At 47.9% G+C, this 21,385-nt stretch overlaps 2 protein-coding genes across 6 annotated transcripts in view; one reads left to right on the forward strand and one right to left on the reverse strand.

Annotated features, from left to right (window-relative positions):
* Window positions 1-898: 898 nt before the first annotated feature.
* Window positions 899-1,555, reverse strand: LOC119171936 (nucleolar protein 16). Its single transcript, XM_037422833.2, has one exon. The coding sequence runs from the start codon at window positions 1,453-1,455 to the stop codon at window positions 952-954; it is 504 nt and encodes a 167-aa protein (XP_037278730.1). The 5' UTR covers window positions 1,456-1,555; the 3' UTR covers window positions 899-951.
* Window positions 1,556-1,837: 282 nt separating this feature from the next.
* Window positions 1,838-21,385, forward strand: part of AMPdeam (AMP deaminase) — a 115,157-nt gene continuing 95,609 nt past the window's right edge. For all 5 annotated transcript variants that reach the window (XM_075892662.1, XM_037422834.2, XM_037422835.2 and 2 more), the window contains exon 1: window positions 1,838-2,176. In XM_075892662.1, the coding sequence (XP_075748777.1) occupies window positions 2,056-2,176 (121 nt within the window). In that variant the 5' untranslated portion in view covers window positions 1,838-2,055. The remainder of the gene's footprint in view (window positions 2,177-21,385) is intronic.

The raw sequence follows: 21,385 nt of genomic DNA on the forward strand, positions 1-21,385 counted from the left end.
ATGAATTCACATTCCACTAGATTTGAAAGAGCTTAGGTTACAGGGCATACTCTCAGGCGCCCACATGGACACAGTGCTCACCACATGGAGTCTTGAATGCTGATGGTCTTTCCCGCAGCAACTGCTGAAGTGTGTATCTGGTAAATCGTCACACCGACGTCTGTCACTTGATCGCGAACGGACCCAATATGATTAGAATTTCTCCATTACGACTGGCTTCTTTATGCAAACTGGAAAAAGGAGTAAATCAGTGCGGGGCAATTTGATCAAAATTGGGCTTAATCGTAATAAGCTGTGCACTATATGGCACCAGTGTTAGTTACGCCCAATATACAAATTTAGCGAAGAGAATGCAGGGGCATGTTCGTAATGAGGGTTACTGTGGGTTCTGCGGAACCCTGGGAGCCCACAGTACACCAGCATAAAAAGTTGTAGTGTTGATATATACTAAGTATGCTTCAGTTTTAGTGGCCCACTTACGCTGCAACATGTTATTGTACCTTTAGATGCGAAACATGTGCATTAATAAAGCAGGGTTGTTTTTTTTTTTTTTTTTCCTTCAGAAACGCTAGTCATTACGTCATGAAGAAAGGTCAGTGCCGACGCACACAGCACTGCTCTGCGAATAATGAAAATGCACTTTTCTGAGCACAGCCCGACAACTCATCTATGTGTACCGACTTCCCCACTAAGCACGGCACAACGAACAACAAAAGGTGACGGGCTGCTCATGCGACTGCCCCTACGACTTCCATCTGTGCCCAAAACCAAAAGTGCACGTAGCCGCCGCGAAAAACCATTACGTCACATCTGCAGCATCACATGACACGACGTTTTGTGTCACGACCAAAGCCGCTGACAGCTCCAACGTCGATCGACGAGAATGAACACAAATCAGTTTCTTCTGTAAAACACGTGTATTATTACAGCAACACATGTCCAACCACTCCGTCAAGCGATCTCTTTAGCCCGCATGTAAGCGTTCCACTGCTCGGGTATCTTCTTGAAGGTGTTTATCTTCTGTCTGATCTGGGCAGGCGTGTCTTGGAAGTGATTCTTGCGATCTCTCGCCATGGCAGCGTAGTCCTCGCCGTACTTTTCCAGCATGTAGACGCAGAACTTGACGTCATCGACAGACATTCGTAGCGTGCTGGGCCTAGGCTCGGAGGCATGAGCTTCTAGCTGTGCAACGACGTGTGCCTTTGGAGCGGGTGTCTTTCGCTTGCCTTTGGTTGTCGGTTGAGCATCGACATCCATGGGGATGGCCTTGTTTGCGTCCGCAGCGAGGCCCATGTCGCGCATGTTGTCGAAAATGCCTTTGTTTTGCTCCCAGGCTTGCTTGATGAGCGTGCTTTTGATCTTCACTTGGCGTTTCAGCTTCTTTTTCATCTTCTTCTTGTGGTTGGCACTGTACGTTTGGCGATGCCGCCTCTTGGTCTTCTTGGCGTTTCCCATGATTTGATAGCGCTCGAAACACGGAGCACTGGCTGCCGACAAACAAGCGTAACCACGTGCGTCTCGAGTCTCGACGCTGTCTGGATAAATGATGTACTTATCTTAGATTGCAATGGCTGCAGCCTCCAAGCAGCAACATTAGAAGACGTCTGTGACTGGATATTTTATGTCATTTTAACAGTTTTAAATAAAACACAAACAAAACCATAATACAATGAGCTATTAAATAGTTTGAATTTATTTATATGTATGGTATAGTTCAACCAAACATTTTATTTTAAAACAGTTTTTTTACAAAATTAGTACATTAGTTCGCCGCTTGAAGCGCATGTCTCCGTCTAAGAGATACATCCATGCATCCATCCAGATCCGTGGCGATCCGGAGAAGCTGTGCGACTCTTGCATCGGAAAAATTGACGCTGCGCTAGCTACGCCGTCAATTGCGTGGATGGTCGCTGTCTGATATTGCCGAAGCAAGATTGTGTGCGCCGCTGAAACGAGCTGCCGCCCTCTTACCGACGCTTTCATCTCCTTCGTTGCACGGACATTTCGTTAAACGCCGAGGTACGACAACAATCGACGGAATCCGTGCCCGAGGAAATGAACAACTCGTCCGCGGACGTACTTTCGCAAGCGATCAACGTCACTAACTTGGAAGTCGCAAAGGGACAAACTCAAGACAATGACGCCGAATCTGACTGCGACGTCGACAAATTGTCCGGTGAGAATTCCTTTAAGTGTTGTCCCCGATGAACGGAATAGTCGACTGGTTTTCGATGCACTTTGTTAGTCAGTTTCGTTTCTAAGATCTGCATGTGGATAAAGATATTTTACCGTTACGACAGAGATACTTGCACCTGGAGAAAAAAAAAGTCCTTTTCGCATTTGTTTTGCTAAAACGCCACTGCTAAAGCGCCGAAAAACAACCGTAAGAACGACGGGCTTGTCGTCATTTACAACGGACGCCCGAAACAATGGAAAAGCTCAGTAACCGTGCATTATAGCGGCGACGGCTCCCCGCGGAGTTGTTCTGAAACGGCTCAGCTGTTATATCCCCGCTATCCAAGTCGGATAAATGTACTAATGCCGCCCACTGAATCGCTATTCAAACAATGCGTTCAAACAGTGCTACTCAAACTCACTTATCCACACCTCGCGCTGCTTCGGTACATAGTTCGTTGCGTCATGTGCATTCGCGGGCTACATCACCGCACAACGAAACGTGATGTGGTGTAGCCATCCTCGTACGTGCAACATTCAGTGGTCTCCTTCGGTTAAGATACGACACGACAAGTAAGTAAGTAAGTAAGTAACTAAGAACTGTAGCTCGAATTGTGTTTTACACGAACGAGTAAATCAGATACAAGTGGTGGACAGCAAGGTTTGATACCTGCCCGTAACACTTCAATATTAAGTAATTCGGGAATAGCGTGTCGGTTTTGGTTGTGATGGCGGCTAACTGTCAGCTCAGCCGTTTCCCTCGTTGTGACGGACATTTAATGGCTGTAAATATTCTTCTTTTTTTTTTTTTTTGCTAGAATAAGTCAGACTTTGACGTCTAGGCACTTTCCCATAACTGGAGCACGTACAGAAACATTTTCTTGTAGCTCCTATTTTTTCTAATTTATTATAAATATGCTCTTTCGGTTGTGGGCGCTCACGGAAAGCGACTTCTCGAAGATCGTGGCATTTAAACGAATGCATAGATTATCTTTGGCGGAATAACGCTGAGCAGCTGAATTCACTGATCAAGCAGACTTGAGTGGAACGGAGTTACGTCATACGCGTGCATAAACTGGTGATCAACACGAATCGAAAATATAGGCCCATGTGAGAGAAAAAAAAAGTCAAATCGAAATTCCAGAGGTTGATATCAAATTTAAAGCATTTTGTGATTACGTATCTGCGCTCCAATGATTCTCTTTTGAAATTTAATGCGCAGCGTCCTTTTGCGCCACATCGCGTTACATTTACTGCAATGAAGCGTCGCGGACGTTTGTATAAAACGCACAAACAGATGTGGTTTATAGCTGTGGTTTATAGTAAACGTGAATGATAAGCTTGTGTGAACACGAGCCTGTCGCTTTCGTGTACCTGTATATTTCTCACCGTAAACTAATCGCCTGTGACAGATAGCATAATTGCTGTACTTTATCTATACTATAGCCGAAGTGGCGTCGGCATTACTTCGACGAGAAATCTTACCTACTGGACTAATCAACAGCGCTTTACTAATTATAGCAATCAGTTACACTGCGCCACGCTTACGTGTATTAATGCACGAATTGAAACGGGTGAGCTATAAATGCCCATCTGCGAGTTTTCGGTCATGCGCTTTGGATTTCATTATCTCGCAGCTGAAGTGTCGTGCTGCTTTATATAGAATCTGTAATTTCTTTCAAGTAGACAAAAAAAAAGTGCCTACTTTCAGACAACGTCCTTTTTCCATGACGCCTCGATAGCTGCATGTATACGGCTCTTCACCGCCAAGCACGTTGTTTCAATAAACACTGAATCGTAAAATTTTTCCAGATGTAGCGTATATTACGGCGTGGCACACGTCAGTCAGGCTTGCATAACGCATGATGCCTCTGTATTACGTCGTTACTTCATTTGTGTAAACGAATCGGACGAATCACAGCGCTGGATGGGCTCCTGTGTAACGTTCTGTATGCTCGCAAATAGGGAACATCGCACTATACAAACGCCCACGAGCGCGATTTCAAGTGTGTATGGGGTTGGTAAGGGACTTGGGAAGAATTTTAGGTTAGCGCGCGCAACGGCCCTGAAAGAGGGGTCTCAAGAAGGGGAAAGGAACAGAGGTCGTCCAGTGCCTCCAGTGTACGCTACCCTCGACTTGTGATAAAAGTAGAGGGGCAGTGAAAGCACTGCCCTTGTGCGTAAGGGTACTCAGAAGGAGATTTACAATCGGTCACCGAAGCCGGTCTTTAAAAGGAAACACCGCGAATCAGTGTACGCGGCCAGGGTCTAAAAACCTTAAAGCCTATACTATTCGAAATACATGTTTTAGCCAGGTGTTCCAAGCCTATAGAAAAAATAAGTTAAGTGAAAAGTCGTACAGCGTACGGTTAATAAAACTGCATGATGTTTGGGTACCTGTACAATTACTCAACAACCCTATGCACACACATCTGAGACTCAGCTAGTTGGAAAACTTGAACAGAAAATCAAACAAATTCGCTAACGTTAGCTTGAAACTTCTAAATGCATTATCATATCGTCAATAAATTTGAACATGGTCCAAACCAAATATGTATATACTGTTTTGCGCGCTTGTATACCGAATGAGTGCTGCCTCTTCGTTCATTACATTCCTGTTATTTTGTAACAGCCGCGGCACTTATGCAACGTTGACGGATGCGTCGACAGCCCGACCTATTCGCGATAAGGGCGACCTTCCTTCGCTGGCCTTGGCCGCGTGTTTTCTGTAGGCCCCATTTTTTTCCTCCTTCTTCTTTATTTCTCACTCTTTCTCTCCGGCGTGTGCTGTCGTCTTGCTGTTTCACAATATGGCGGCATTAATCGGAACCGAGCCTTTTTTTTTTCCACGCATTTCTACTGCCCCCGGATTGGTCGTGCTGATCTCCGGCATGGTGACTGACCTCCTACCACGGATGTCGAGTTATAAAATTTTACGGCCGAACTGCAGCTTTGCGAGCTGTAATATGATCGGATGTGTCTCGACGAGGCCCAGTTCGTCCAACGACACCGCCAACGTTGTTAGTTTGTTTAGAAAGGTTAGTTTACGTTGGCGCAGGCGTGATCAGGATGATGCTGATGACGATGCATGTCTCATGCGATGGTGGTCTTGTGTGACAGGACATCGTCGACTGTAAATCGTAAAAAAACAAGAATAAAAGAACACAAACGGAGTGAGTGTGCGAGATGCGCGCGCACATCGTCCTTACGAAAGCTTGAAACATTAAAAAAAACAAAAAGAAACCATTAACGGATAAGATAAAGACGGTGATCCTGGCATGCAGCGGACCTTGTGGAAAGCTTCCGCGGAGCGGCGCCGTCTGTTTGGAGAGCACAAAAATGAAGGGGGGGGGGGGGGGGGGGAAGCACATGCGTTTCTCGGCGTTTACTGATGCCTATTGAATAAGGCGGGAATGACTTTTGGTCATGGGATATGCTGAGCCACGTGTGATATGCCTGACCCCCGTATTCTATAACGCCCCTTCACTCATCGCTCCACCTTCACTTGAAAAAACCGACAGAAGCACCATCTCTAGGCAAGGAAAACCACTGCATATCAGTAATAATTTGCCGCTATTCTTGAGTTGCGCAGCGTTTTTTTCAGCCGAGCAGCGGCGCAGTGCGCAACTCTGTCAAGTGAAGGGTGAAAGTCCAGTCGAGGAGCGTTTGTGAATACGGGGGTAAGAAATGGGCAGTTCCCGAGCAGGCTCGACAAGCATGGAATGTGTCACGACGTGCGAAACGTCTTGTCGATTTCTTGACTGGTCGTATAATGCATCGGCACTGAAGCCATCGCCTTCGAGTCGTCCTAAAGTTGTATGCGAGAGACCCCATGAACTTCCGTTTATTGATTGAGTTGTCCATTTCTTTATTTAGGCATGATATACTTTAAACAAGGCTATTTTTGTCCGAGTGCTTTGTAGTGTCTGGGAGCCGCCGCGGTTCTCCACTTCTCACCTGAAGGTCGCTGGATCGAATCCCTCTCGTGGCGGTCGCATTTAGGTATAGAGGCAAAATTTCATAGATGCCCGTGTGCTTAGATTAAGGCGCACGTTAAAGTACCCCAGGTGGTCGAAACTCTCATAAACGAATCGTGGTTTTCGGACGTAAAACCGCGACATCTGTAGCGTCTTGTAAGCATGCGTTTGTACTAGTTGGTAACATGAAGTAAAATTAGTTGTTACCAAGTGTAGTTCTTACAACGGGTGTTGTAAGAACACCCGTCTAACACCCGTTTGTCGCACAGCGACGGCCGTGTTTTGGTTATGGTGAAATCATAAGCGTAATGGAGTTTGTCTTTGGGACAAAATCAAACCCATCCTGGAAATCTTACAACTCTTATATATACATGTACACGCACACGTACAAACGCACGTACGAACATACGTAAATGATGGACGAACACCCCTTCCCCCGCACCCACTTCCAAGGAAAAAAGATATTAATAATCCACCGGGCCTGCGAGTTAGTCGCAGCACAGTCACAGCAAAAGCTGGAAGAGTGGCCTAGCTCTTGTGGCGACTACTATACGAGTACACTTGCATGGTACACACTGTACGCCATAAATTGTCATAATTTTTGCTAAATAGGAAAGGAGAAGTGAGGAGCCTGCTACACATTTTTAAGACATTTAAGTGCTTTTTTTTCTAAGCTGATAACGATGAAGAATTACGGCTGAGCCCTCTGTACGAGGTTAGAAGCGCTTAACTAGCCACTCGTTGCGCAATTTGCATCATGTGACGCCTGTTTGTTATTTTACTCTTCTACTTTGCTGTATTATACATATTATGCCGCGATTTCTTGCCCGACGCGACGCCTGTACGGGGTCATTAAGGGAAGCGGTTTCGAGCACCGGCGCTATTATGTGTATTATGTCATGTGATCTCGGCTACGGATACTGGTGGCGGAAAACTTCGTACGCCATCAAAGTCGTCTGTTGGGATCTCATTACAGCGTTCGCGTAAAATAAAATAAAGGGAGGGAGGAAGGAGGAAAAAAAGGGGGGAGGGATAAATAAATATATTGGATGTTGTGGTTTGACGTCCCAAAACCACCGTATGATTATGAGAGAGGCCGTATAGTGGAGGGCTCTCGAAATTTCGATCACCCGGGGTTCTTTAATGTGCACCCGAATCTGAGCACACGGGCCTCTATCTACCATTTACGCCCCCGTCGGAAATGCAGCCGCCGCGGCCGGGATTCGATCCCGCGACCTGCAGGTCAGCAGCCGAGTGCCTTAGCCACTAGATCACCGTGACTGGTGTAATAAATAAAGATAAAGAGGTTTGAAGAAAGAAAAAAAGGCATTGGTCACGCCCATGGATAAAATACGACAAACGGCCCGTCTGTGCGTATACATAACTTCACTTCGTATAAATTAATCTTGAAACCCACGCTCGAGCATCTAGCCGCAGCGTTGTTTTCAATTGGTATATCAATTTTATTCGAAGTTGGCGAAATACACGACAGCATTTTATGCCACGGAATGCGCGGTTTAGAGAAAAAAATATATATATTCATGTATTGTGAAAGGCTTTTCCGGTGTTCTGCGAAACTTGGGCAGAAGACATTTCTAATGTTTCCAGTTTTTTTTATATATATCTTGAAATATTGCTGTAACGTACGTTCTCTAACCCCCTCCCATGCTACCCGCTCACTTGGTTCTGCCCTCTTTTTTTATTCCTCGCCATTTTTTTCTTCATCTCTCTGCAAAAGCTTTGTGGCGTTTGAGACGGGCAGCCCAGGCCAATAGAACGGTTCCGACCTCTGGCTGTCTCGCCGGAAGACGCAAGTTATTCGATTGGAACCATCTACAATTTTCACGATTTTCAATTCTGCGGCGTATTGCCGTTACGCTATCTATATACGTCACACGCCAGCCGGCTACGCACATCGTCCTCTGGGCGAGCGATAAAGGTCGCTACTGTAATTTTCGTCGCCGTCACCTGTCCCCTGTGATAAACGCCTCGCGCCGTTCTCTTAGCGCTGCGTTTTGTGTCCGAGTTGCATGTCCGTGCGTTAGCGTCCACTGCGACGCGACGCGATGTGCATGAATAGAGGCATCTCTCGGTACTCGACCGAAGAACCTTGGTGATATATGTCTGAGAGCTTGTCTCGGCGCGACAGGGGCTTCAAATGGCTTTTTATTATTTTTATTTTTTTTATTTTCACACGTTCGTGCTTTTCTAGTATATATATATATATATATATATATATATATATATATATATATATATATATATATATATATATATATATATATATATATCCGGAGTGGGAGGGGGTCACTTATACACGCTTTCACAATGCCATAGGCCGACGTCATTTTTTGTGTGCGCCGACGAAAATGTCAGACAGCGATAACACTGAAGCGGTCATTGTAACTTCGCCGCCGCCGAAACGACCCGACGAGTGGCTGAAAGAGGACCGTCAAAAACAACAACAAGAAGAAAGATACGCAGAATGCAAGTCCATATTACCGCAGTGTCCCGTGCCTTGTATGCTGCGATACTTATATTTATTTATTTATGTTCAAAGTATGTGCTCGGACTTCAAAGCTTGCAGTCAGCGATTCAATCAAACAGCTAAGAGGAGCATGGGAATTGAAAACCACTGGCATTGTGTTCGCTTATTTCTGTCCCGTATGTCACGGTTGCTCCGTCTTCTGTTTACGTAGAGGAAGAAGAGGAAGGAACGACAGCCCTGCGCACGTGCGTTCGTGTCAGACTATATTATAGGAATTTGTAAACACGAAAATCTTGCGGTGTCGGTGAAGTCAGTGAGAAAGACAAACTCCTTTTCGGTGTGTGTGTGTGTGTGTGTGTGTGTGTGTGTGTGTGTGTGTGTGTGTGTGTGTGTGTGTGTGTGTGTGTGTGTTGCGCGCGTAATAAACTTTGGTTATGTCTAAAGGCTGCAACGTACAAATACGTAGAGCAATTTCATTAATGCCGCTGGTACAGCTTTTCGTCAGCTCCTCCTCGCGCATTGTTGCGACCGGGGTTTCCAGACACCGGAGGTCCGGGATGAAGTTGTCGAGGCAGGAGGAAGAGAGACTTGAAGAGGGTTTATTTACAATATGTACATTGCGAACTCCCTACACGGTGAGCTCTCAAACGTGGCAGGCCTCTACATGTCTCCTAACATAGCGCTACATGGTGCTTGGTTCTACATGGTTCTGCTCGGTTCTGCTCTCGAAAAAAAGCACCCACGAATGAGCCGTGGGGGCTCATTATAAAGGGTCTGTCCTCCCCAGATCCCTAGATCGGGGACCGCGTACAGAGGGCACCGTCCAACCACGGATCACACATTACCCGCGAGGGTGACGAGCACGCACGGTCCACGTGAACGTTCAAAATTGAAGTGTGGTCACTGCACGGCCATGTGGCACGAACGTGGCTCCTCCTCGTCAAGGGGTGTCGCTGGGCGAGGGGTCTGAAGTTGATGACTGCATCCATCGAAAGGGCCGCCGTAAACAAGCTTCAAATGGTCGCCGAACGACTCGTTCAATTAGCGGGACGATTTCCGGCCGCCGCCGCCGCCGTCATCTTCCAAAGAAGAAGCGGCACTTGTGGTCTCCCGAACTGCTCACGGTGTCGTGGCGGCAAGACGCCGCACCCTCCGGCCAGGGGGGAACAATACATGGCGGACACAGGCCGCCAGCCCGTTTGGCGACTAAAAAAGGAACATCAAAAGGAACGCCGATCCATTGTCAGACCTGGCGCCGGTCCTAACAGTAGGCAGCCGGTCGTTCGGTTACTTGTTTGAAGATTAAAGGAGCGCCGCTCCCTCTTCCGCTCTGGCGCCGGTCACAACAGCTCGTCCGCCGGCGGGAGAAGCGACCTGAGGGTGACCAGCTGCACAGGTTGCCCGAAGTGTCGCTGTGTAGTGCTGTCTTCCAGGCCACTGCTGATGACGCTCAGCCAAGGACTCTTTCCCTCTCGCTCCTTGTGGCTCCCCTCTGGGAAAAGCATTCATACACACCACCACAGGCACGGGAGAGCACCCTGCCCGCACTGAGACACGTCGAGTCCGACAAATTATCCAAAAGCAACCTTACTTAAGCGGTATTACCAAACACAAAGCAGCAATCGGGACGTTTCTCTGAGGTTTCACCAAAACTCCTAATCCCGATCCGATAATAATCTTCCCATCAAACTGCTTTCAAGAAAACTAACTGTCAAGTGATGCGCTCACCGTGGCATACCCGAGTGCTTGCGTGAGCAATCCGCCGTAACCCACCAGGTATCATACTCATAAAATAAAGCATTTTACTTCACGCTATCTTTTAGTTCCCGAAATTTAGTGCCGCCAAAGCCAGTCGTCAATTCCTTTTGAGAAGACGAAAGCATAACTGCCGTGCTGCACCTGCATTAGGAACATCTTTATTATATATCCGCAAACGCACATCACAGTGCTCCTGCCTGGATGAGATACCACCTAATCGTTCCCTTGCTGTTGCCACTTTCACAAAGCATACATATAAACTCACGAGCTAGCTTTTCTTACACACCGGACACATGCGAACAAAACATTAAATGAACAACAAAAAAAAGTTTCGCATGAATCCTGAAAAATCTCGCAAGCAATAACTTTGCGTCTCTACGCTCAGTCATAATTAGTTCATAACGTTGCTCCTGCTCATTTACACGTATCTACCATGACGCAGGCTCCTATGCGTGTCGTTTATGCAATCGCACAACGCTTACCTTAGCTAAACGTACAACGCCCAAGAAATGAACAAAACCAAAATTGTGTTACCTAAACACTATTTGGTAGACGAGATTCTTAAAAAACACATTAAAATCCAAAACAACTTAAACAGTCAAAAGCAAATTTCAAAACAAAATAAATCCACTAATGACCATCGTCAAAAGCTCACGGATGTCTACTCCTTTTTGGGACTAACGCGCGGTGTCGCGTCCTGTGGGTCTTTCTAGGCGAACGGGAAATGGAACAATGGCAAAACCCATTCGCTTCGCCTCCGACCCCCGCAAAGCTCTGCGCTGACAACCTGCGTTCTTACTCTCGCTGAGTACCTCGCACTCCCGCAGTCCATCAAACATGCCGTCGATAGAGCGACGAAAGGGTCTGCCTTTCTACCCAACGTGCTTTTTTTTTTTTTTCGTTTTGTCCGGCGGCTCGGACGCATACAAACCAACTCCGGTGCCGATGACAAACGCCTAATTCTGTACGCTCTAATGCGTGTCACTATCCTTCCAATAGATCTATACAACGTATATAGGCTACCAAAATGATAGAGCGCTAACGAAAACAAGGTACAAACGAGTTATTTACAAAATCACAAAAACAAACAAAATGTTCCTTTCAACAGTCCCGAGTCGACGTTTTCCGAGAGGCTAACAGCTGTTCGCAACAACTCTGAGTCGAACTCGCGGTGGTCGCGCCCGGAACGATTTTCTCGAGAAACGGGGTCTACAACACGCGTCAATCGCCCTGCTACCGAACCCCGCGACGTTCCTCGAAGCCGACTTGCTGTCGCTTCCTGCCCCTCGAAAACCACCGACTCTTTTGCCCCGCACCCCGTCCAATGCACCGCGAGAACAACGGAAGGGTCTCTTGCCCTTCGACCACTTACGCACACCATGCGCTTCTCTTTTCTTTGTTCTCTGGCCGCTTGGACGCTTGCGATACGGCAACTTTCTTGAAATTTCGCTCCGCCATTTGAATACATTCCTCAAACGCGTCGCGATTTCTGCCTGCCTGTTTTTACGGCGCTTTCTCCGTTTTGCACGTCTCTTGGTGCCGTCTACGGAGCCTTTCGCCCATCTCTGATGCTCACCAGCACCCACATGCTCATCTGATTTTTCGCGCGGACTGTCTGGATAATTGCCTAGCAATCTCTCCTTCAAACACTGCCGCGTACGATGCGCTTTTCTTTTCCGGCGGTTCGGACGCACACGATACAGACCCGTCAGAGATGACAACGGCACTTTTCTCGCGATTTTACCACGCCGTTTGAAACCCTTACTCAAACGCGTTGTGCTCATCTCGAGCTTTGCCTTATTGTTGCCCTTCGGACGCTTTCTCCCCTGTGCACGCTTCTTTGTGCGGACCTGGGAGCCTTTCGTCCTACTCTGACGTTCTTCATCACCGATATGCTCCTCCGCCATCTCGCGCGCCCAGTCCTGATGATTGCCTATCAGTTCATCGTAAGACCGCGGCCGCGTAGATTGCGCACTTCTGTTCCTTACTCTCCGGCCGCTCAGACGCCTGCGATTTAAGCCAGTCAGAGAAGACAACGGGCCTTTTCTCGCAAATCCGCCACGCCGTTTGAAGGTCCTCGTCAAACGCGCCGCGCTGATCGCGAGCCTTGCCGCGCTTCTGTTTTTCGGACGCTTTCTCCGTTTGGCACATTCCTTGGTGCCAAACCTGGAGCCTTTCGTCCGCCTCTGACGCTCATCAACATGGTCTACAGGGCTGCAAGGTTCGATGGAACACTCTGTTAATCTTAACTTCGTTTCCCCCACCACGGAACCCTCACACCCTGCTGTGACCGCGAGCTCTTTTCCCTCAGAATGGGTTAAAACCTGTTCCATTCCCTTACAGGCACTAGCCTTCTCTTTGGCCTCAAACGGCACCGCCGCTATATCTACAGATATCAGACCCGCAGCACTCTCTTCGGCCCTAAACGGCACCGCTGCTGAAACGCACCGTTCGTGCGGTACATCTGCAAATTTCTGACCTGTAGCCCTCTCTTCGGCCTTAATCGGCACCGCCGCTACGTCGCACCGTTCGTGCACTTCATCTACAGATGTCTGACCTGTAGCCTTCGCTTCGGTCTTAAACGGCACCGCCGCTACATCGCACCGTTCGTGCGCTACATCTATGGATTGACCATTCTGCTGCAATGCCACCAATTCACAATTAAGCCTTTCTATCTCTTCATCTAATTCCTGCATCCTTTTTATATGTTCTTCATGCCTGCGCTCAGCTTCCAATTCCTCCTGGCGCCATCTTTCCTTTCTTTGCGCCCTTTGTACTTCCTCCTTCTGGTCCAATAAGTACATATTCCCGAAGTGCTCGATTTCCTCATTGTCACTATTGCTTTCGAGAATCACTTCGCGGAGTTTAGAAGCAGGCATATCATCATTAAAATCTAGCTCCAGATCCCAACACAGGTTCAGCAGGTTCTCTCTCGTCAATCTCGTAAGATCCATGGCGACTACTTTGCTTTGGCTCAGCTGTGACAAAACACAAACCCACCAGCGCTTCAATTCTGGGTCTAGAGAAATTGAAGCCTGGCAAATCTCACAGCGGAGACCACAAGCTTAAGCACCCAAGTAGCACTACGTGGCCAACATCCCTCTCTACTTTTTCTTGTTAATTTTTCACTCCTGCTTTTTACAACATCCTAAAATTTAACCCGCAACGTACCCTTAGAAATTTTGAAACATTACCCCTTGTTCCTATTGAATCATCTAAGCTTTCCTGCTTTAGCGTACTTGCTCAGATAATCATCCAGTGCTGCCTTGTGCTGAGATAACAACCACAGTGGCCAGGCAGTTGTTGGTCATATCTATCTTTTAACGAATTTAGGCTAAAAGACTCGATATATCTCAAGCACAAAGCCAGGCACTCACCCCATTACGTGCGGTGGTGGTACGCTGCTTCGATCCCGCCGAGTTCCAGGGCTTTCGGCTGGCCTCCGGTACATGTCGCTCTCCGTCGCAGACTCGTATCCCACCGCTGCCAACCAGTTGTTGCGACCGGGGTTTCCAGACACCGGAGGTCCGGGATGAAGTTGTCGAGGCAGGAGGAAGAGAGACTTGAAGAGGGTTTATTTACAATATGTACATTGCGAACTCCCTACACGGTGAGCTCTCAAACGTGGCAGGCCTCTACATGTCTCCTAACATAGCGCTACATGGTGCTTGGTTCTACATGGTTCTGCTCGGTTCTGCTCTCGAAAAAAAGCACCCACGAATGAGCCGTGGGGGCTCATTATAAAGGGTCTGTCCTCCCCAGATCCCTAGATCGGGGACCGCGTACAGAGGGCACCGTCCAACCACGGATCACACATTACCCGCGAGGGTGACGAGCACGCACGGTCCACGTGAACGTTCAAAATTGAAGTGTGGTCACTGCACGGCCATGTGGCACGAACGTGGCTCCTCCTCGTCAAGGGGTGTCGCTGGGCGAGGGGTCTGAAGTTGATGACTGCATCCATCGAAAGGGCCGCCGTAAACAAGCTTCAAATGGTCGCCGAACGACTCGTTCAATTAGCGGGACGATTTCCGGCCGCCGCCGCCGCCGTCATCTTCCAAAGAAGAAGCGGCACTTGTGGTCTCCCGAACTGCTCACGGTGTCGTGGCGGCAAGACGCCGCACCCTCCGGCCAGGGGGGAACAATACATGGCGGACACAGGCCGCCAGCCCGTTTGGCGACTAAAAAAGGAACATCAAAAGGAACGCCGATCCATTGTCAGACCTGGCGCCGGTCCTAACAGTAGGCAGCCGGTCGTTCGGTTACTTGTTTGAAGATTAAAGGAGCGCCGCTCCCTCTTCCGCTCTGGCGCCGGTCACAACAGCATCTACTAAGTACCTTACCCTTACTTTTGCTTCCACTGTATCGCAACCTCTGCAGGTCATTACGTTGCTTTGCAGAGCACGAGGAACTGGGTTCGAGTCCCGATCGCGTTAGTCGCATTTCGATTGGCACGAAATCTAGTCTTCATTAAAAAAAAAGAGTCCCGGTTAGTCTAAACTGATCCCGCGTCGCATAGTACGGCGAACATAACAGTCGTATCTTAGCTGCTGCTCATAAAACTTGAGAAATTTGTTTTGAGAAATCATCCGACTCTGTCAGCATCAACTTTGCGTCCAGCGAGAGTGACACTTGATCAACACATCTCGAGCTAGTTGGCCGTTCATCACCACAAGTCAAGTGCAGCGCACGCTTCACGAAGACAGATACAAGGGACAAGAGGCTTAGTGCGTGCGCCTCGTGTTTCCTGTGTCTATAATCGTGGAGTGCGTACTGAATTTGTTCAGGAAAAGCTGCAGTACAGATACCGCCTTCTTATGGGATTTAGTAGAGCGTACTTTTGCATTTTTTTCCTACGTATAACGCTGATCGTCCTCTTTCCTGGTGTGTAGGCTTCGCGCATAGCGACAATGTGCATGGGAGAAGCCCACCGCATGCTCTCTTGTGGGGGTGACTGGTTTTTGCTGGCGAAGTTGCCGTGCCAGCAATAAAGCTCTTTCCATCCGACTCGACTTAGCCAAGAGTATACCGTTGACCGAGCGGTGATTTAGACCGCAACGCAAGTCCTAGCTTGCGCAAATTTCTATGTTGTCCCACTGGTCTCGCTTTCGTTTTGATTCTCAAATGCGGAACGTACTCCTCCTGGCGCTGAGTTTCTTTTTTGCATTGGCTAACGTAGTGTCAATCCAAAAAATTTCTGCCGCCTAACAGACGCTATGGGTGAGCGATGGCTGCTGTACCGTCAGGGGCGGCGCCAGAGGGGGGCAAGGGTGGGCTGGAGCCCCCCCAAAATTCTCGCCTGCCCCCCCTATGCCCACCCAAGTGCCCGGAAGCTTATATTGAAAACCTAGTAGGAGCAGAGCTAGCTTGCCCCCCCAGAGGAACTCACTTTTCGTGGTTGCCCCCCCAGTAAAAACATCCTGGCGCCGCCCCTGTGTACCGTGGTCAGGAACCGTTATTGAAAAATTGTGGGCGCGTTTCTCCGTGTGAAGAATCTACTATTTCGTAGGTTAAACAGCCTGATGTTATCGCATGTGCCGTTACGTCTCAGCTTCATATTATATTGAAACCTTACTTTATTTCTTTTAATTCTATGATCTTTTTTTGTATACAGAGATTACATATCAAACTCCGACATTTCTGAAGTATGACGCAGTGGAAGCTGACACGATTGCGAGCTCCGACAAACGTTCATTAGAAAAATGAATGCGCGCAAATTATTTTTGTCTTTGTGCTTACTAATCGGGCCCAGTCCGTTCAGTGGCGACAGCTACAAACACGCACATACACGAACCCTGTCATCATGCACCACATATATCCTGACGTCTATAGTTCTAATCTATGCCAGTACTGTACCACCAGAGCCACTCTCGAACATATCCTATGGGCACGTCCAGCATTAGTCAGAAATTCTGGGGTCGCGGCCTCCAATGAAGACCTTCGGGCGCGTTGGTGGACTGCGGTGCTCAGTTCGGGCCTGGACAAGCAACTTTAGGCAATCCAGCAGGCCAAGGAAGCTGCCGGGAGACACGGTCTCTCCGTTGGCCCCTAGGTGGGAGACCATCCCAGCAATCTGCCGGAAATTAATAAAGTCTATCTCTCTCTCTTTGTGCTTACCTGTCCGGAGACACTTATATTATACTACGCGGCGCGCTTTAACTGACTCGTTCGCCAATTTGTCTCAACCTCCAATGAGTCTAGCCTATAGCGAAGCTGTCCAGAGTCACGAGCGAGATGAAATTACCTTCACTAAGACTGATCATGCGCGAACGAATTTTTATTCGAGTATTTTATGCGGGCCGCGTTAATTAGAAACGGAGCGGCGTCTGCTGCCCCCGTCTCGCTGCGCGTGAGGAAATCGCTCTCCCGCGGCGTTATAGGTATACATACGGGCTCTGAGAGCAGTGGAGCCCGGGCTCCGTGTCGTAACCTGGCCTCTATAGTAGGCTGACGTGGGAGAGCAAGACTTGCGACACCACTCGCCGCTGATGTAGCGAAACAGGGGGTAAGCGTTGTTATGAATTAGGAGACGAAGTGCAAAAGGGCTGACTGCCAGGGGGACTGCAAAACCGAGGCGTTCTCTCATCGCAGGCCTGCCAGTACCTGTTTGTCAATCTGTGTAGCAACTGGGATGAAAGAAGGCGGTAGCTGAGGCTGGCTCTTCGCGCAACAGCCCCGCGGAGCGGGCGAAATGACTCCGGGGTTTCGTGCTTGCTTTGGCCACCCTCGCGCGCCCAGAGGAGGCGGCTGTTGATAGGCGCCCCTCTCGGAGACTCGTTTTCGCTAACCGACGTTGCCCTTTCAACGTTGCTACTGCGTCGTCCCGCTCAACGTTCGTGTGGTTTAACTTGTAGTTCACTTCGCTTCTTTATTCTGTCGTTTATATCTGTGTGGCGTTTCACACTCGCTGGAGGAGAAGCGCGAGCAATGTATGATGTGTATTAAACGCTGTTCATTGTCACGCTTAGGTTGGTTGATGTTAATAAGAGCCGACAGGGGTTTCGTGCCGAAGCTGCTAGTGCGGCAAAATAATCGCTCGATACAGGCGCGTCTGCCATGCGTGCTTGCACTTATTTGTGTTGTTCAACTTTGTTATTTCTCTTACGTTTATTATTAAAATGCTTTTTTGGTTGTCTTCCACTCGCTATCTGTAACACGTTATTGTTGTAGATGCTGCCATCTAGTACAAGCCAGGCGAAGGGTGATCGTGTGTGCTCCAGGTGCGCGTGGCTGGGCTCCTAGGTTAGAACGTGGTTCTGGAATAAACCCGTGTCCACGTAACCCAGCCTCCTGCCTTCTCGCTCGTGCCTGATGACTTCAACAGTTATGAAGTGGGATAATTATTGACTTAACTTCGCTGCCGCATTTACTCGCAAATGAGAACTTTACCCGAAATGCTGACTATTGATGGTTCTTCTTCGCCAATGTCGGCTATCTGCTGTACATAGAACATTGTCTTTATTAGATCTCTTTCCAGTGGTCGAGTTGGTTATCAGGCTTTGGAATGACAAATTCTGAAGGCTGTTTGTCCAAATCTTTCGTGGCATTTGCTTGCCTGCTAGTTTTTTAGTACTGCAGGATACTACCGAATAATAATAATAATAATAATAATAATAATAATAACTCAGGTATTGCGGCCCCAAAGCACGATGATGTGATTGAGAGGCGCCGTAGTAGGGGGCTCCGGAAATTTTGACCGTCTGGTGTTCTTTTTTAACGTGCATGCACAAACATCGAACAGCACACCAATCTCCTATCCACTCGTGCACTAGCTAAAAAACCGGCGGGTAATTGAAACGTTAACGTTAAGACAGATGTCGGGCAAGGGAAAATATTACATTAAAATAAAAGTAGCTAGAGAATCGTATTTTGATTATACATAAATATTAAATGAGCAAACAATTCTTATGAACAAAAAATAGCAGCTTATACATGAGTAAAATATTGTTGCTTCACTGTAGTGCCGAATACTTTTTGCTGATCAGTCTATTCTCATAAGTATTGTAATCTTCTTTCCTTGGTATCAAAATAGTAGTACTTCGTTAGAACTACCCTGTTCTTGGTCAATCCCACAGCGTGGCTGTGTGCCACAGTTTCCAGGCTCTTCTTCTTCAAGAAGAAGTAAACTGCAGTCTACTGGTGGCCAGACGTGCATGCGTATTCTGTTTTTTTTTTCTGTAGGGATGTCCGCTCTATTGTCTTCGAATACGTAAAAAAATATTACTGTGTTAATCTACTTTCACCTATTCTTATTCTTGGTTTTCCGTTGTTACTCTTGTCAACAATCTGTTGTTACTTTTGTCAGGAGTTCAAATAAAGTATCGCATTCATTCATTTCGTCGGGAGGCTCGGATGGTCTGACCGTTTGTTCATTTTAAGCATTTTCATTCATTTTGTGTTTTATTTTTAAATTAGAGTTCCAGCTTGATTTCATTTCACAGACCTTTACTTGAAACATCCTGCCGCCGAGTTCTTGGCCTATTACCCTTTGTGGGTGAGCGCCATCGATACGAGGACGCCATCATCATCATTATCATCCTCATCTTACGCTTCTTTTTGTATACAACACACAAGGCCCGCAGACACGTGCGCCTCCCTCAATGAAGCAGCAACGAACTAGGGTGAATGTGTGTTCGGTCGTGGTGCATGGGACGTGCGCAGCTGGCATCTTGGCGTGTTGTTCAGCGCTGGCTGGGGCCTCCAAACAAGAAAGGGAAAGAAAGTTGTCGATGGAGAAGTGGTGGCGTGCTGATCGCTCGGTGTCCGGCAGCCCTTCTCGTGTCGACGGCAACGGCGTCTCCAGCAATTGCAGCAACAGCAGCAGCAGCATCCGCGGAATCGCGATGATGACCGCTTCGCACGAATCAGTTCTATCTTGCAGAGGAAATCGAGGGAAGCAATTGGTTGGTTTCCTGTGTCCGCATCTCTACAGCCTTCGGTCGTCTCGGGAGAAAGGTCGATACGTGGAGCGGGCGTGTAGCGCACAACAACGCTTGGCCCTTTGTGCAGAAAATGTTCGACTCCCGTTAATTCGGTGGTTTTTTTTTTTTTTGAGTTCGCTACAATTTAATGGAAGGAAAACTGTTCTTTTTTTTTCGAACGCAATAAGGGGGACTCGTTTGATTCGACCCTCACCAGCTTCTTTTCTCTTTTTCGCCCAATGATTACGCGCTAAAACCACACGAGTTCCGGCTGATATGATGTATTCTGGCTCAATAGGCATTCTGTCTATAAGATCATTCGTAGCTTTGAATGTTTAGTTGAGCAGCTAGTTTATTAATAAAGAAACCTTGAATCAGGGGATTAGCCATGGTGGGGAAACATCTGGCCCGTGCACCCCCTTCCCCCCCCCCCCCCCAATTTTTTTCGCCATGGCATACAAAGCGAAAAACGACCATTTTAAGAGAATGCCCTTCCTGAAATAAAGAATGACACCCCCCCCCCCCCCTTTGCCGAAAAAAAATTGTGGCTACTCCCCTGCCTTGTATCGTTCGAAATTCTGAGTTGGCGACCCTTGTTCGTCAATTCAGACTCTTGTTTGTCAGTCGGGGCCACGGTAGAAGTTAAGTAGCCAAAGTTAATAACGCGACAATAACAAAAGCACATTCAGCATTCTTGTAATTAGGCAAAATCAAAACTAGGTACTGTTACTTGGTCGTCGATATAACGTTAATGATTAAATAGCCACAGTGGATGACTTTCGTCGTCCGCTGCGATGGAACATTGCTCATGCTCGGCTGCTGACCTGGTAGTCGGGGGTTCGGCGCCGGCCATGCATGGTGGTCGCATTTCGGGGGAGGCACTTGTACGTTCAAGAACACCAAGATGGTCGAAATTTCCGAAACTCTCCTCTACGACGTCCCTCATAATCATATATTGTGGTTCTGGGACGTAAAATCTCAAATATTAAATTAATCAATGAAGTTAGTGATAGTTTATTAGTTAGTATTAGTCGTCGATGTAATTAATATTCATGGTGAAATAGCCACATCGAGTGACTCGTCTTTAGTTGTCCAAGGTAAAGGCGTAAGGGACCGTGCGATCCTAATTTTTTTTTCTATGAGTATTCGTCCTTGCAGCTTTATTCCGTCGTTAAAACCGCTTTATTATTATAATTTAAAAGCCGCGAAAGGGAAGCAAGGACAGGGACACTAAGACGTTTGTCTGGTCCGTTAACTAACCAGCGTTGGAGGAAACGGAGAAGTGGGTGAAAAGTCGGAGAATGCTCGTCTTCTGACGGTGACTTGTTGACCTCAAGTCTGTGTTATCGACGCACATGGTTGTGGTTCAAGAATTTTTACGTGGACCCTGGACTATGGCCGACTGTCTCGAGTTCAGCCGACCAAATGCTATAGCTTAAGCAGGTTTCGTATGTTTTTCGCTTATTTCTCAAAACTGTCACTGTTATAGTTTTCATACGTAACTCCCTCAGTATTGTTATGAATTCGGGTTTGATGACATCCCACCGCTGCCACGACTGTTAGGAATTCGCTGTGTTGTGATGGTAGCAGTAGCCGAGAGCGGCGAGTAGTCGAACGGACTTCGCTGAAGCCTTCGCCCAGAGGCGTAGTAGGAAGGCAAACGTTTTGTAAAACAAAACAGGTAGCAACGTTTATAGCAGAAGTTTATCGTTTGTACAGAGCCAGCCAGCACGATGACGTCGGCTGGGGCGAAAATTCTCAAACATCGGGCCGGCACGGCCTCAAATCACGTTTTGGTCTTTTCTCTGAGACCAATTTCCGGGGCTCGGCGGAGGAGGCGCAGCTTTCCCCGTAACTGCACGGTGGCTCGGCGGGGGAGGCGAAGCCTTGGCCGGTACTGCACGTGGCTCGGCGGCGTCTTCGTGGAAGGTGGCGCTGGGAGGGGGGGGGGGAGAGAGAGAGAGTTTGTTGGAACTGCACTCGTTCTTGTGGGAAGAGTCGCTCCCGAACGAGGACCATGCCTCGGGCATACCAGTATTCAACAAAATGCGCTTTTTTATTTTTTA

This window comes from Rhipicephalus microplus, chromosome 4, assembly GCF_043290135.1.
Source record: "Rhipicephalus microplus isolate Deutch F79 chromosome 4, USDA_Rmic, whole genome shotgun sequence".
Lineage (NCBI taxonomy): Eukaryota > Metazoa > Arthropoda > Arachnida > Ixodida > Ixodidae > Rhipicephalus > Rhipicephalus microplus.